The sequence below is a fragment of the Chiloscyllium punctatum genome, chromosome 9 (genome assembly GCF_047496795.1).
Source record: "Chiloscyllium punctatum isolate Juve2018m chromosome 9, sChiPun1.3, whole genome shotgun sequence".
Taxonomy (NCBI): domain Eukaryota; kingdom Metazoa; phylum Chordata; class Chondrichthyes; order Orectolobiformes; family Hemiscylliidae; genus Chiloscyllium; species Chiloscyllium punctatum.
The window spans coordinates 18,837,512-18,853,459 of NC_092747.1; the positions used below are offsets into that span (position 1 = coordinate 18,837,512).

General features: G+C 37.9%; 1 protein-coding gene across 2 annotated transcripts in view; it reads left to right on the forward strand.

The window, feature by feature from the left end:
- The window catches only part of cyfip1 (cytoplasmic FMR1 interacting protein 1), a 185,653-nt gene that overhangs the window by 43,614 nt on the left and 126,091 nt on the right, over positions 1–15,948 (forward strand). For both annotated transcript variants that reach the window (XM_072576968.1, XM_072576967.1), the window contains exons 2-9: positions 862–985; positions 2,995–3,084; positions 4,241–4,318; positions 4,989–5,090; positions 6,138–6,319; positions 9,197–9,293; positions 10,126–10,254; positions 11,531–11,635. In XM_072576968.1, coding sequence (XP_072433069.1) covers positions 869–985; positions 2,995–3,084; positions 4,241–4,318; positions 4,989–5,090; positions 6,138–6,319; positions 9,197–9,293; positions 10,126–10,254; positions 11,531–11,635 — 900 coding nt within the window. In that variant the 5' untranslated portion in view covers positions 862–868. The remainder of the gene's footprint in view (positions 1–861; positions 986–2,994; positions 3,085–4,240; positions 4,319–4,988; positions 5,091–6,137; positions 6,320–9,196; positions 9,294–10,125; positions 10,255–11,530; positions 11,636–15,948) is intronic.

Sequence of the window (15,948 nt, forward strand, 5' to 3'; positions counted from 1 at the left end):
ATTATAATGTACACTTTTTGATAAACCATGCATTAGAAAATATTCTGTGTGTCTGCCTGTCCTTGTAGTTTTATTTTGGTAAAGTGACTTCCTACAGGAAATGGTGCTGCAGAACAATGATAACTTTTACTTGCAATTCGCCTCTCCTTATGGTGTATCTTTCAGAAAGTTCTAGAGTAAATTAAATCCATTTAACAAGAACAACAAGTGAGTTCACTTTGTTCTAGTCATGCCCTTAGGCCAATAAAGGTTAAATTGGATATCAATAATGGGATTGAACCTGCATATACGTTCACATGCTAGAGTCGTTGGATGTGCTTGAGTATAAAATTGATTCCTGGCTTATTACTGTTGAAAGAGGAAGTGTTACAGCTCCATGTTTTCCATTAGGACTATGTTTAAACAAAAAGCTCATGGTCACTTGGTATTACAGAACTTGCAAATATTGCTGCAAAACAGGGACATGCTATTGAAGCTTCTTGTCTTGCGCTTATCAGCACAAGTATGCCAATACCAAACTTGAGAGAAAACCCACTTGTGATTCATGAATAAAACATACTGATTGTTTGACAGTTTAGCTTCTGCTCACTGTGGTAATGCCTTGACCACAGTCCACTTGCCAAAGAATCAGCATCTTATTATGCAGTATAAATTATTCTCTTTGAAATTTGGAATTCTTCTGATTCTAATATGTGCAAGAAAAATGTTTTCACAAAATGTTTTTTTTTCTGGGAGGAAAAATACCAATAGTTCTAACTGATCCCTTTTATGATCTTGAATATGAATTTGACATTGACGTTGCGAAGTGCAGTGAATTAGATCACTATACAATTTAATAGTCCATTTTAATTTTCTATTCAGAGGAACCATGACTGCACAAGTGACTTTGGAGGATGCCTTATCCAACGTTGACCTTCTGGAAGACTTACCATTGCCTGATCAACAGCCTTGTATTGAACCACCACCTTCATCACTTTTGTACCAAGTAAGATGATGTTCAAAAATACAGTTTGTTTATTAATTAGGATGAATTCATGTTGAATGACCTGATTGCTGTGGCATGGTAGGCATTTGTTTAGAATGGTACAGTTGATCTCTCTGCCATGAGTTGGCAAGGAGAGAAAAATTAATAGGAACTCCTATTATTCACCATTTCAGTCATCCATGCCAGAAAGTGTGTTTGGACATGGAAATTTTTTTTCTGCCATTGGAATGTGTAACAAAATGATAAGCAGGCTCTTTTTCTCAACAATACAGTTATAAAGTTGTTTCACATACTTTATAGAAGAATTCTAGTGGGACTCGTATATGATGCCCTCTACAGTTGAATAGTCTGCTGACACAGCCACACACTTGAAGACCAGCTCTTCCAAGTGTAGATTTCAGAACTACTGCTTATTCATCAAATGTACCACTTTTTGAAATACAAAGGTAGTGCAGAAAAGATTGGAGATAAATGAAATCCCAAGGGCTTTCTTTAAGCGGCAGCTTTAAAGTATATTAATTATGAGAGGTATCTTGAGATGTGAGTATGTGTACATTCAACAATTCATAATTACACCTTCAAGCATTGCCTTGTGTTAATTTACTAATTTGGCAAAGGGACCCCAAATATTTTTGAAAATTTCCTCCTTTTCTTCAGTTGGAAAATCAGTGAAATGAAAAATTCTTAATGCCTAGGGTGGTAATTCAGTGGAATTCTCTACCAAAAAAGACTGTGAAGATAATGTCACTGATTCTGTTTAAAAAAGAAAAACATTGAGTGGTATAGGGAGAGCACCGCACTGTGGCGTTGAGATTGAGAATAGTCCACAATCCTGTTGAATGGTAGACTGGGCTTGATAGGCTGAATGATGGCCTCCTGCATCAATTTTCTTTGTAGTATTGCTCGGCTTTGGTCTGCCAATCTGCTGCTGAAACCCTTATTGTTGATTGTTACCCTTTTTGCTTGACATTTGCAATGTTCAATTGGTTTCCGGTTTCCATTTTCCATCCTCCGTCAACTTGACCTTATGTAAAACACATGCTATATCCTAACCCACAGCAAGTTCTGTTCACCCATGATCCCTACACTTGATGATCTATACTGGCTTTTGACCCAGCAGTGCTTCTTTACACGCTCACCATTGTTATCAAATTTAAAGAAACCTTACAGTTTGGTAACAGGCCATTTGGCCCAACAAGTCCACTCTGACCCTCCGAAAAGTAACCCATCATTCCCTGCCTTATTACTCTACATTTACCCCTGACTAATCCACCTAATTTACATCTCCCCAAACACTATGGACAATTTAGGATGGCCAATTCACCTAACCGACATGTGTTTGGATTGTTGGAGGAAACTGGAGCACTGTGAGGAAACCCATGTAGACACAGTGGGATAACATGCAAACTCCACACAAACAATTGCCAGAGGCTGGAATTGAACCCAAATCCCTCGTGCTGTGTGGCAGCAGTGCTAGCCACTGTACTGCCCCTAAATTGAGTCTCTCTCTTTTTAAGTAGGGAGAGACTGCCGAAAGCTATAGAATAGAGGGATTTGGGAGTCCTTGGCAAAGTCCAAGGCCAGAGGACACAATCTCAGAATAAAGAGTTGCACATTTAAGGTAGAGATGAGAGAGATTTTTTCCTAATAATTATTAATTTGTAGAATTCTTTCCTGTAGAGGGCTCTTGAAGTTGCGTCTGTAAGTATTTTCAAGACTGAGATAAACAGATCCTAACCAGTAAGGGGAATCAGCGAAAAAGGCAAGAACATGGAGTTGAGGATGAGTAGATCAGCTGTGATCTCATTGATTGACAGAACAGACTTGATAGGCAAAAACACCTACTTTTACTTCTATGTCTTACGTATGCGGCCATCTCCTCTTGCAATGAGCTAATTTTCTTTCGTATCAACTGTGCACACCTTAGCGAGTGAAACCGACATGCAAAATTGTTTTGTGTTCGACTAAATGTCATACCTGTTTTGACAAATCATTTTTTCTCTTTCTAGCCAAATTTCAACACCAACTTTGAAGATAGAAATGCATTTGTTACAGGAATTGCAAGATACATTGAGCAAGCAACAGTTCATTCCAGCATGGTAATGTCGATCTCTGCAAAGTTCATATTTTTCTGTGCAGATATTCATTACTTCAGACCAAAGACGACTTTGTAGTAGCATTGTCTTGACATTGCATCTTGTTTCTCTTGAACTTCCTGTGATTTGTAGTCTAATTCCACATTTCATCTGAGCAACTCTTATTTCTAAGAAAATCTGATCTCAATGCAGAAAGCAGACATTGCTCAGTCCAATCTATCTGGTCATTTACCTCAATGTGCCAGTCATCCTAATTCCATGTGGTCATGCTATTCCTAAGTCCATTTAGCCATATTCTCTTGAACCACCCATATAACCTTTTCTTAAACACTGAAATTACAATTTCTACAATGATTAGCTCAGATACTTTATTCCATAGCCCCAGAGGCTTTTTACTGCATTGATCTTTATTTTTTTCTAAATCTCTTATGCCAGTGACTCCTTATTCTGGACTACACAACCTATGGAAACAATTTGTCAACTAGAGCTTACTTTCCATCCTTCAAAATTTAAATATCACATATCCAGAAGTTCCTTGGATTTAATCACTGATTTAAATTTGAACTAAGATCTACAAGTCTGACAGCTTGCCTCTGACAGTGATTGTACTCTTGGGCTTAAATTTGTGTGTTCTAGTCTAAGCTGACATTTCCAGTTAGTTCTCCAGGAGTTCTCCATTAATAAAAAAAAGCTACATTTTCAGAAGAATTTGCCTGCCCAGATGACATTAAATTTTTAAAAATTGCTTTCTTGGTATTTAAAAAGCAGGAAGTTAATGCTTATCTCACACCACTAAAACAAGTTAACTGGCCATTTATATCATTTGTTACCTGTGTGTGCCAATTTGCTGTTAGCATTGCTTCAAAGTTAATTTATAGGCTATGAAATGTTTTGGTATTTCCTGAGGATGTGAACATTTTATTTAAGCTTTTTATACACTGCTTTGTTTTTAAAGCTAAAGAAAACAACAGCAAAATTGATGTGTAATATTTTAAAGTGATGCCTTGTGTCTTGAACTTTAAATTAACTTTTTAAGCAAGTTGTTTAGTTGGTTTGCAGGAACTAGCAAAGTACTGAATGAGAACATAATCCACTTTGTTCGGATTGTGGTTTATAGTATCTCTGTATAATACTGGCTTTCCCTTATTTTGGCTTTCAGAATGAAATGCTAGAGGAGGGGCAGGAATATGCTGTTATGCTGTATACTTGGAGAAGTTGTTCAAGAGCTATTCCTCAGGTATTGTAACCACTAGTTGGTTGGAACTTATTTTTGAAATTGTTCTTTTAAAAAGACTTTGGCTTATTTTTGCTGTGCGTTTTTTATACAAAAAGGGTTAGTGGAGGGTAATTGATGCCTGTGACCATTCAACATTACTGTTTTTAAAAAAAAATTAAAATGGTTGAATTTTAGCAGAGTCTCAAGCAACCTCCCCTTATTGTGTTTGGATTCTTTTAATAAGCAGAGACATCCTGCTTGTGCTTATTTATGTTTAAATAAAGCTGCTGTTTCATCAAAAGTATTTTAAAAGGCTTTTTTTGATTGAATAGCAGTAGATTTTAGATTCAGTGATTTCAGCAATGTTGTCAGAATGAAAACATTGATTATTTTTGTTGTTCAAAGTTTTGTCCTTTGACTACTAACCAAATTTTCCTTTTCCTGTGCCTCTGAGCAATTTAAAGCATTTTAGTTCAAATATTGCTTTCATATTGAAGATTTCAATCTAAGAAATAATTGCCCTGTCTGCATCAAGTGACAAGCAACAAAACCAAAGCTATAACTTGCAGCAATGTTTTTAAATTTATCAAGTTTTTTCATTTTATTTTTCCCTTCTGAATTGGCTTGTACTTATTGCATGTGGGAACATTGTTATGTAACAAATCAAATTTACATTTATGTTTTTCCATAGGTTAAATGCAACGAGCAGCCAAATAGAGTAGAAATTTATGAAAAGACAGTGGAGGTTCTTGAGCCAGAGGTCACTAAGCTTATGAATTTCATGTATTTCCAGGTAAATACTCAAAAGATATTTATGAATGAGAAGGCTTCGGTCATTCATTTTAGTTTCTGTTCAAAATTACTGTAGTTTTTAATTCATTGAAGCATCAAAATAATAATATTCCAGAGTTTTTACCTCCACTACTTTATTTTGGAATCTTTTGACTGGTTATTGTGTAAAAAAGATTTGCAGGTACTAGTAGCAAATTTGCGTTTTTCTGGTTTCAGCCTGTCACATTATTTTCGATGTCAGTTTAGTGGAATTTTTTTCTTGGATTCATATTTGCTATGGTCTATTCATTCCTCTCTCTAGTAATTGTCTGAGACTGAATCAGTTAATTTGACCTCAAGCATACGTTTTAACCATATAGACACTCCACCACCAAGACCTTCGTAGAAGATACCTTCGTAGTATTGCTTGGCATTGATCTGCCAATCTGCTGCTGAAACCCTTATTGATGATTGTTACCCTTTTTGCTTGACATTTGCAATATTTAACTGGCTTCCAATTTCCATCCTCAGTCAACTTGACTTTATCTAAAACACATGCTTTATCCTAACCCGCAGCAAGTTCTGTTCACCCGTGATCCCTACACTTGATGATCTATACTGGCTTTTGACCCAGCAATGCCTCTCCTTTACATGCTCACCAATTGTTATCGAATTTCTCAATGGCTTTGTCTCTCCTTACCTCTTTATTTTCCTGTAATACTACAGTTTTCTGATTTTTCTGTGCTACTGCAAATCTGGGTTCTTGCACTCCCCAGATTTATAATGGTTGCACAGTTTGATAATTGTGCCTTCTGCCTGAGAGAGAGGCTCTGCAATTCAATCCCTGAACCCCTCCTTCCCTTCTAGCTGTATAAAATCACCTTTAACTTAACTTTTATTTGCTGTCAAATATTGTCTGGTAATGCACTTATGAAGTCCTTGGGACACTTTCGTACATCAGTGACGCTATAAAATGCAAATTGTTGCATAAGGTTGGCCATTGAATTTAGCTTAGCTTTGTCTTGAAATTATTAGGCTGTATTTAAAATGTGTACAAATTTTTTAACAGCGCAATGCAATTGATCGGTTTTGTAATGAGGTGAAACGACTCTGTCATACAGAGAGGAGGCGAGATTTTGTTTCAGAAGCTTATCTTCTCACACTGGGCAAATTCATTAACATGTTCGCAGTATTGGATGAATTAAAGAACATGAAATGCAGTGTGAAAAATGACCACTCTGCGTACAAACGGTGAGGCTTTATTTTGCTTTTCTATTGAGGTAGTGATGTGTTGGTACCTAAGATCTAAAATTTGTATTAATTGTTTCATTTTATAGTAGAACATTTTGAAGGATGCTTTATCCAAGTTAATTTAACATTTTCAACTTTGTATATTTTATGAGGAAGATCATAGAATGAATTTTGCAAGCATATCTGGTGTAATTTGAGCAACTATTTAAGAGGAACAAATTCATGAAAATAGGTAATATTTTTCAAGGTGATGTTGAATGGCAGAGTAGGTCACTTGACCTATGCCTGCCCGTAATTTCTGTTCCTAATCTCTAACTAAGTAAGATTTGAAAGTTTCCTGACGATGAGCAGCATGGATATGAAAGTACTGAGAGATCATCATGTCACTTATTTTGCAGTGGAGTTTTAACTTCAATATTGCACCTGTCAGTGTGCATTCCCTGGTGGGGTGCAGGAGTAAATAATGTTCAAACAACCTGAACAATGCCGTGCCTGTGTAATTCCTAATAGGCCTGTATCTGCCCACTTCTGAGAAATGAAAGAAGAGTTAAGCTGGCAACTTTTTTTTTAATATAGATATTTTTATTAGAAATTTAACATTTTTACAAGTTTACAAAAATAAACAAAACTCTCAAATACAAACATTGATATCCAATTAAATCAAATGTACAATAGCCAAAATTTAACAAAAGAAAAAAAACCAAAAAAGAGAAAAAAAAACTTAACTGTCTACTAATCTAACCTACAACTAATCAGAATGTATATTTAAGTCTCTTACATGCTCGGAATGTGTTAACATCAAATGTAATAAAACCCGTATTCGTGTGGGATTCCTCTCCTAAGGGGCTCCGGACCAGCCAGGTTTGTTATCTCAATTAAATAAAAGCCCTTGTTAGGATAGCCAAAATATCTGTATTTATGTAATTCAAGAAGGGCTGCCATATTTTATAAAATAATTCGGTCTTTCGGTGCACCATATTTGTAAGGAAGTCAAGGGGAATACATTCCATAATTACTCTGTGCCAATTTGAAAGTCCAGGGGGGCCCTCAGCCACCCAGTTCACCAAAATATTTTTCCTTGCACAGAAAGAGAGAATAGAAAATAGTCTCTTCCCGTACATGTCCAGGGAGGGAAAGTTCGAAAAGCCCAAAAGGAGAGATACAGGATCCACTTTAATTTCCGTTCCTAAAATTTCTGTCAGGGTACTTGCTACTTTAGTCCAATAGCTACGGATCTTATGACAGGTCCATAGGCAATGTACAAGAGTGCCCACCTCTATTTTACATTTTGGACACATTGGAGATGCTCCTGCCTTAAATTTTGCTAATCGAACCGGTGCTATATGGGCCCTATGAAGTACGTTCAGCTGGATAGCCTGGGTTCTGTTACAGATAGTAATTCTTCTAGCGTTTTCCCAAATATCATTCCACATTTCTATAGAGATTTCTAGTCCCAAATCCTGATCCCATGTTTTAAGCAGATTATCCATATCTCCCGATACTTCATCATGTAGTAAATGATAAATAGTACTGACGGAAGATATCCCCACTGGTCGTAGGACACTACATTCTCTATCTGATTTATAAAGACTATCTAATAACGTAGTCGTCTTCTGTATATAGTCTCGAATTTGGAAGTATCGAAAGAGGTCTCCATTAGATAATCCGAATTTCTGACGCTGCTGTTCAAAAGACATCAGGACCCCATCTTTAAATAGGTCCCCTAGACATGAGATACCCCTAGATCTCCAGAGTTTAAAAGTGGCATCTGTAAACCCTGGTTGGAATCCCCATGCTCAGCTGGCAACTTTTGAATTGCCAAGGAATCCTCGTTCTATTGTAAATATCATAACTTTAATGAATGTTATTAAATTCAATTTATTCTTAGTTTAAAAGTTGGATTTATATAACTAATCTCTTTTCCCTCACCTACAAAAGCTATATAAATTAAAGAACAAAGTGAAAACAGTAAATGCTAGAAATCCTCAGCACATGAGGGAGCATCTGTTTCCACAGAGTTAATGTATCAGATCAATGACCTTTCATCATCGGCCTGAAATATTAACTCTGTCTTGTTCCACAGCTGCTGTCTGACCTTCTAATACTTCCAGCATTTTCTGTTTTTATTTTCAATATCTATAGCATTTTGCTTTCACAAATAACAAAATAGTTCTGCATTACTTCTGATACATTCTGAAGACAAATGTAGGGTTTCTGATCATCTTTTAGTTGACTACTCATGAACTGAATTGATCCTCGGTGATTTTTTTGTGTTGCTGACCAACTGTCTTTTGTCAATGCAGTGTTAAATGATGAAACTACTGCTATACTGCAGAAGCATAAATTATGACTAAAGGTCGGGTAAATTGTGGGGGGCCCAGAGTTTTGTTGGCATACTTCCCTGTTAACACCTGCCCTTCATGCTAAAGAGATGATTGCTTGGAAGTACAGGACTTTAAATATTACTGCAAAGAAACAGAGTCAAAGCTGTTCATCTAGGCCTCATCAGGACCAGGACACAAGATATCAAATTTAGAAAGGGAATGTCAGTACTCACAACAAGAGAAGAAAGTTGAACCATGGTTAATATAGTGATGAAGTCAGAACTTTTAACTATCTGTTTTGGTTAGCTAATTAATCTCAGATCAGGCAGGTAGATTCTGATTGCTCTGGACAAATCCTTGCTGCATTCCCTATGGAAATTCCAAAATACTTACCTCAATGAAAAAGATGTACTATATGGATAACTTCCTTTGCTCTAGAAAGAGCAGGCTCTTGTAACAAATATCTGTACTAGCTTTGTAATTCATTTTACCTGTATATTAATGATTTTGTGGGACTTAGTTAATCAACTGCTATGTTTAAACCTTATTTCAGAGCTGCTCAATTTCTTCGGAAAATGTCAGACCCACAATCCATACAAGAATCTCAAAATCTCTCCATGTTTCTTGCAAACCATAACAAAATTACTCAGGTAAATGTGTTGTATACAATCAGTCTTAATAATCTGTTTTTTACTGAGTTATGAGGATGGCGCATTGAGTTTTTTAAACCAATGTACCCACTAAATGCACGTTATTTTACTAGAAAGCTGCATTCAAAAAGAAATCAACTACTTTGACTGAATCATCCAGTAGAAAGGCTACCTTTGTCTGTGTGATATCCAGTGCTGGTTGAATAGGTTTTGTATTGAATATTAGGAAGACTACAGCCGTTGTTTTTGATCTCAGCTGTGATCTCTATTCCTTAGTTAGCAACTGTATCCCTTTTTCTGGGAACAGTCTGAAATTAAACAGAGCTTCTTCCAATCTTTACACCCTCTTGAGCTTGAGTTGAGTTTCTGACCACATAGTGTCATCACTGAGACATATTTATTTGTTTTCCCAATGCATTGTCCAACATCATCCCAATTTCAGCTGATCTCCTGCTGAGCCCCTCATTCATGTCTTCGTTATCTTTCGTTTAACTATTCCAATGCATTCCTCGTGCTGCTATCCATGTCCAAGCTGCAGCAAGTAATTTTCACTTCATGCCTCCTGTGGTTACTGATCCAACAGTATCTTGAATTTAAAATTCTTTATAATTTTTCATTTGAATCCCTGCATTGCCTGACCACTCCCTATCTCTTTCATCCCCAAGAGTAACTTGCTGACATTTGTCTCATCTCAAGTAGAAAGGATATCTCCTACTTTGGGCTCTAATGCACTGTGGATGCATTATAGAAAAAGTAACTTCCTTTGGTGCTACCTAAACAGCTGTTTCATCTAATAATCAAGTTTCTCATTGATGCACTCTTCTTTTTATAGTCGCTGCAGCAGCAACTTGAAGTCATTCCAGGCTATGAAGAGCTTCTTGCTGACATTGTAAATATTTGCGTTGATTATTATGAGAATAGAATGTACCTTACTCCTGGTGAGAAACACATGCTGCTCAAGGTATTATATTTCTTCTGAAATAATATACAATTTATATGAAATATGTCCAACTGACATTAACATTCTGTAACATCTGGTAGGTCCTATATATAAATGAAGTGGCCAAGAGTCAATTTTGTTTGGTGTGTGCGCGCCAAGTTGAAACCAGGTACAGTAATTAAGATTGGGCAAGGTCAAAGAGGTGGGTGTTGATTGAAAGAAAAGGAAAAGGGAAAGAATGATTAAATGGGGAGGGATGTATTTGGGCAGAGAAAATTCAGGTTTAAATTGGCAACAGGCACAGACTTTCTTCTGGGATTGAAGGGTTAGAATGGCTGCAAGACCCGAGATCTACAAGGTATGTTCCCATGTCATAATTTCAACTGTATAGTGGGCTGAGAGGCGTAATATACTTATTCTTCATTTGGAGACAGATTTGGTTTGTGTTCACAGCTGCTGAATATCTGTTAAACTGTAATAATTTTCTCTGATGGATATATGCTAAGGAGCAAGTGGAATGTTGTTGATCTCTCTGCTATGGAGTCCTCCGTGGGCATAGTGGGGGTTTGGTGTTATTGGTGTGGTAAGACTTGTGATTATAAGGTGTCCCTTTGTGACAAGCTTCAATTAGAATTTCACAGTCTACTTGAGGGACGGGTAGAAGCTTTGCCTACGTCAAAGACACATTTGGGCCCCACCTTTTTCTTAGTTGAAGATACACGTGATCATGTTTTCTACTATAATCAGGGTCAATGCCTATGTTCTGTTGGAATGTGCTGAGAAATGTTTCTGGAGATTTGAATTTACCCTGGCTGCTCTGCATGCTTGGAGCATTGGTGTGAGTGCATTGCAATGTGGTTGACTCTTAACTACCCTCTAAATGGTTTAGCAGGGGTCTTGTTTCTGTTATTCAGCATTTTGATGAAGGGCCACTTGACTTGAACTGTGATTTTTTGTTTTTCTTTCGACAGATACTGCCAGACATGTTGGGTTTTTCCAGCATGTTCTGTTTTTGCTTGGATGTTTTCATTGTTTTGTTTGTGGGTATGCATGTTCATTCCCATGTTGCCAAGACTGTCTGGCGAACAGAGTTTCTCTTTTGCTTTTGAATGCATATGTGGAACACCTGAACAAAACTCAGTAGAGTACAATTGTACGTTGTCAAGTTTTTATTATACTTTCTGTTGATGAGTCATGTACATAAACATATTAGAAGCTTTGTTTTTGTGTTTGCAAATGCTTTTTTAAAAAAATGTCTTTCATGTGGAATGTTAAAAATAAAACAAACTCTTTATAGGTGATGGGCTTTGGACTTTACCTTATGGATGGAACTGTAAGCAATATATACAAGCTTGATGCCAAGAAGCGAATAAATTTGAACAAGATTGACAAATTTTTTAAGGTAAGTTGGTGTGCGTTGTTTCCACTTGACCCAACAGTCCACTTGCCTTAGGCGACTGGCTGTTAAGTGTATATGCTTTTCCTGGTGTACTGTCATTTTGTTTTTGTTCCCCTGCTTTTATTTTTGAATTGTGGAAAACAATGAGATAGTGATATCTTTGCTGATCTAGTAAGCTTATCTCTCCACTCTTCAGGCTCACTGTCTTTATTCCTGATGAAGGGCTTTTGCCCGAAACGTCGATTTCGAAGCTCCTTGGATGCTGCCTGAACTGCTGTGCTCTTCCAGCACCACTAATCCAGAATCTGGTTCCAGCATCTGCAGTCATTGTTTTTACCTTAGTAATCCAGGGACCCAGCTAATGCTTAAAGTGCAAATCCCACTTTGATTAATGATGGAATTTGCATTCAACAACAAAAAAATCATGAATTGAAAGTGTAAATGGTGACCACGAACCAATTGTCAATTGTTGTAAAGACATAACTGGTTCATTAATGTCCCTCAGAAAGAAATCTGTTCTCTTTGCTTCATCTTGCCTAATTTCATTCCATATCCTCCTCAGTGTAGTTGACTTTTAACTGTCCTCTGAAAAATGGCCTGGCAAGCCACTCAGTTGTATGAAACCACTAAAAATTCTCAAGAAAAGAATATAACTTGTTGGATCCACCTGGCATTAACCTAGGCAATGACTAACAAAATGAACCCTGTCAACTCTGCAAAGTTCTCCTCGCCAGCGTCTGGAGCCTAGTGCTAAATTGGCAGGAGCTGTCTCAGACTGTCCAAGTAGCAGGCTGACACAGTTAAACTTGCAGAAGCATACGTAGCAGGCAGTGTCTCAGCCAACACCATTGCCATCCATGTTCTGTACTGATATACTGGCAAGACAGACTCAGCAAAGGTGGTAGTGCAGTGGCGTACAGTTGGGAGGGAGTTGCCTGGGAGTCCTCAAAATTGACACTGGACGCCATTATGCCTCAAGGCGTTAGGGCATACAGAGCTAAGGAAACCTCTTACTGGCTACCAGCACACTCCCTGCCCTAGTGAATCTTTGAATCTTTGGTTAGGCCACAGATGAAATCAATGTTATAGAAAGTTGTAATAAGACTTCCTCCTATATTCTAATCCCTGGCTAATAAAGGCAAGCATCACCACCCTGTCTACCTATGCTCACACCTGACCAATACACCAAGGTCCCTTTGTTCCACAGTACTCCCTAGGGACATACCATTCATTGTGTATATCCATCCTTCTGACAGGTTAGACGTCCCAAAATGGATCTCCTTGGAGTTATTGGGATTAAATTCCATCTGCTATTGCTCTACCCCAGTTTAGTAGCTGATCAGTATTAGACTGTAGCCTGAGACTATCATCCTCATTATCAACACCACTAATTTTCGTGTCATCTGCAAACTTTCCAATGATGCCTTCTATAATTACATCCAAGTCATTAATGTACATTACAGCAAGGGCCCCAGCACCGATCCTTGTGCACTGCTTGTAACAGGCTTCCAATTACAAAAACTGTCCTCCACTATCATTCTTTGACTCTGATTTGTGATCGGATTTGCCAACTTGCTTTGGATCATGTGGGCTCTTAATTTTCAAACCTGCCTTCCTTGTCACAGGCCTTACTGAAATCTGTGTAAATTGCATATATTTACATCCTTTTCAGAAAATCTTGATTAAATTAATCAGCCAGGATGTCCCTGTAACAATTTCTTGTTGACTATTCCTGAACAATCCTTGTCTTTCTAAGTATTGATTAATCTTGTCCTTCAGAATTTTTTCCAATAATTTCCCTACCATTGACATCAGATTAACTGATCTGTAATTACTTGGCCTATTCCCTGTTGTCCTGCATGATCAAAAGGACCACATTAGGTATCGTCCATCGTCTGGAACTTCACCTGTGGCCATGGAAGTACTTCATATCTCCAGGCCACAGCAATTTCCTCCCTTGCCTTCTCTGGAAGCTGCAATACATCTCATTAGGCCCTGAAGATTTGTGTACCTGCTTGCCTGTTAAAATATCTAATACTGCTTCATTATCAATCTTAGTAAACCTAACCATCTCAGATAATATCTGTGAATCTAGATGAGAACTTTCAACCACCTGATGAAGGAGCAGTGGTCCGAAAGCTAGTGCCTCCAATTAAACTTGTCGGACTATAATCTGGTGTTGTGATTTTTATCTTTGTACACCCCAGTTCAACACCGGCATCTCCAATTCATTTAAGATCTCACCCGTGTCCACTGGTGTCAGGCTCAGGTTGACCCGTTGGTCTCTAATAAATCCCACTCTTTTAATGGTATTCCTTTTAGTCTTCTTATACATTTAAAAATCACTAGTTTTCCTTGATCACATCTGCCAAAGATATTTCATGGCCCCTCTTTGCTCTGCTAATTTCCTTGTAAGCAATCTCCGACATTCTATATTTTTGAAGGGTTTCTCCCTTTCAATGCATTGTACCTGACATATGCTTCCTCCTCCTCATTTATCAAACTCAATATCCTGTGACATCCATGATTCCCTTTTCTTGCTGCTCTTGCCCGTTACTCATATTGGAACATGGAGGTCCTGAAGTCTCACTGTACTACTTTTAAATTTTAAGACCCCACTTGCCAAATGTAGACCTATCTGCAAGTAGCTGCTCCCAGTCTGTTTGCCAGATACTGTCTAATGATTTGAAATCAACCTTCCCTCAATTTAGACACTTCAACACGATCCATATCCCTTTCCAGAAAGACTTTGAAACTTAGTTATGGTCACTATTGCCAAAATGCTCAACACTGAAACTTCAGCCACTTGACCAGCTTCATTCCTAGGATTAGGTCAAGCATTGCCCCATTTCTAGTAGGACTATCTATGGACTAGCACAAAAAGCTCTCCTGGAAGCACTTTAAAAATTTTATTCCATCTAATTCTCTCTCACTCTGGTAATGTCAATCAATGTCCCCTACAACTATATCTGTTTCTCTCTCACCTTTCTGTGATTTGCCTTCATCTGCTTTCTCAAATGATTAAGGAAATTCGACAAGTCCACAATGACTCTTAGCAATTTTTATCGATGCACCATAGAAAACATCCTTAATGAATGTGTCACAGCTTGCTATGGCAACTGCTTTGCCCAAGATTGCAAGAAACTACAGTGAGTTGTGAATGTAGCCCAGTCCATCAGGAAAACCAGTCTTCCATCCATTGACTCAGTCTATACTTCCTGCTGCCTCAGGAAAGCAACCAATATAATTAAAGACCTGACCCATTCCGGTTATACTGTCTTCCCCCTTTTCTGTTGGGCAGAAGATACAAAATTTAAAAGCACGTGCTAACAGATTCAAGAACACTTTTGCTGTTATCAGACTTATGAGTGGACCTTTCAGAGATTAGCGTTGATCTTTCTGTATACCTTCCCTATAGCCCTAACACTATATTCTGATTTTTGTTTTATTTCCCTGCTGTACATATGTAAGTTATGATTTGTCTACATAGCATGCAAAACAATATGTTTCACTTGGTATATGTGGCAATAATAAAAAATCAAATCAAACCATATAATCTGCTTTGTTTTCCTTTGAATGTTGGGAAACCTGTAGTATAATTCCAGAAAGGTAATTCCCCCTTTTTTTTTAAATTTCTAAGCTCTACTGAGATGGTATAATTTGGAGATACTTCTAGGACTTCTTCCCTCCTAAAAGACATAGCTGCTAGACTGGGTCTGCTATGATGATAAAGGAACTAACCAGAGGAAAAAAATCTACTTGACCTCAACCTCCCCAATCTTGACAGTCAAAGATATGCAGGTTAGGTGAATTGGCCATCCTAAATTGCCCCATCGTGTTCAGACTGGGTACGTTAACTGTCATAAATGTGGGTTTATGGGGTTAGAGTGGAAGAAATAAGATGGTTTTTGGGTGGGAGTTGGTGTAGACTTAGTCATAGAGATGAACAGCACTGAAACAGACCCTTCGGTCCTACTTGTCCATGCTGACCAGATATGCTAACCTAATCTAGTCCCATTTGCCACCACTTGGCCCTTATCCCTCTCAACCCTTCCTATTCGTTTGCCCATCCAGATGCCTTTCAAATACTGTAATTATACCAGCCTCCACCACTTCCTCTAGCAGCACATTCCATACGCGCACCCTCTGTGTGGAAAGGTTGCCCCTTAGGTCTCTTTTATATCTTTCCCTTCTCACCCTGAACCTATGCCCTCTAGTTCTGGACTACCCCACCCCAGGGAAGATACCATATCTATTTATCCTATCCACGCTCCTCTTGATTTTATAAACCTCTATAAGGTAACTCATCAGCCTTT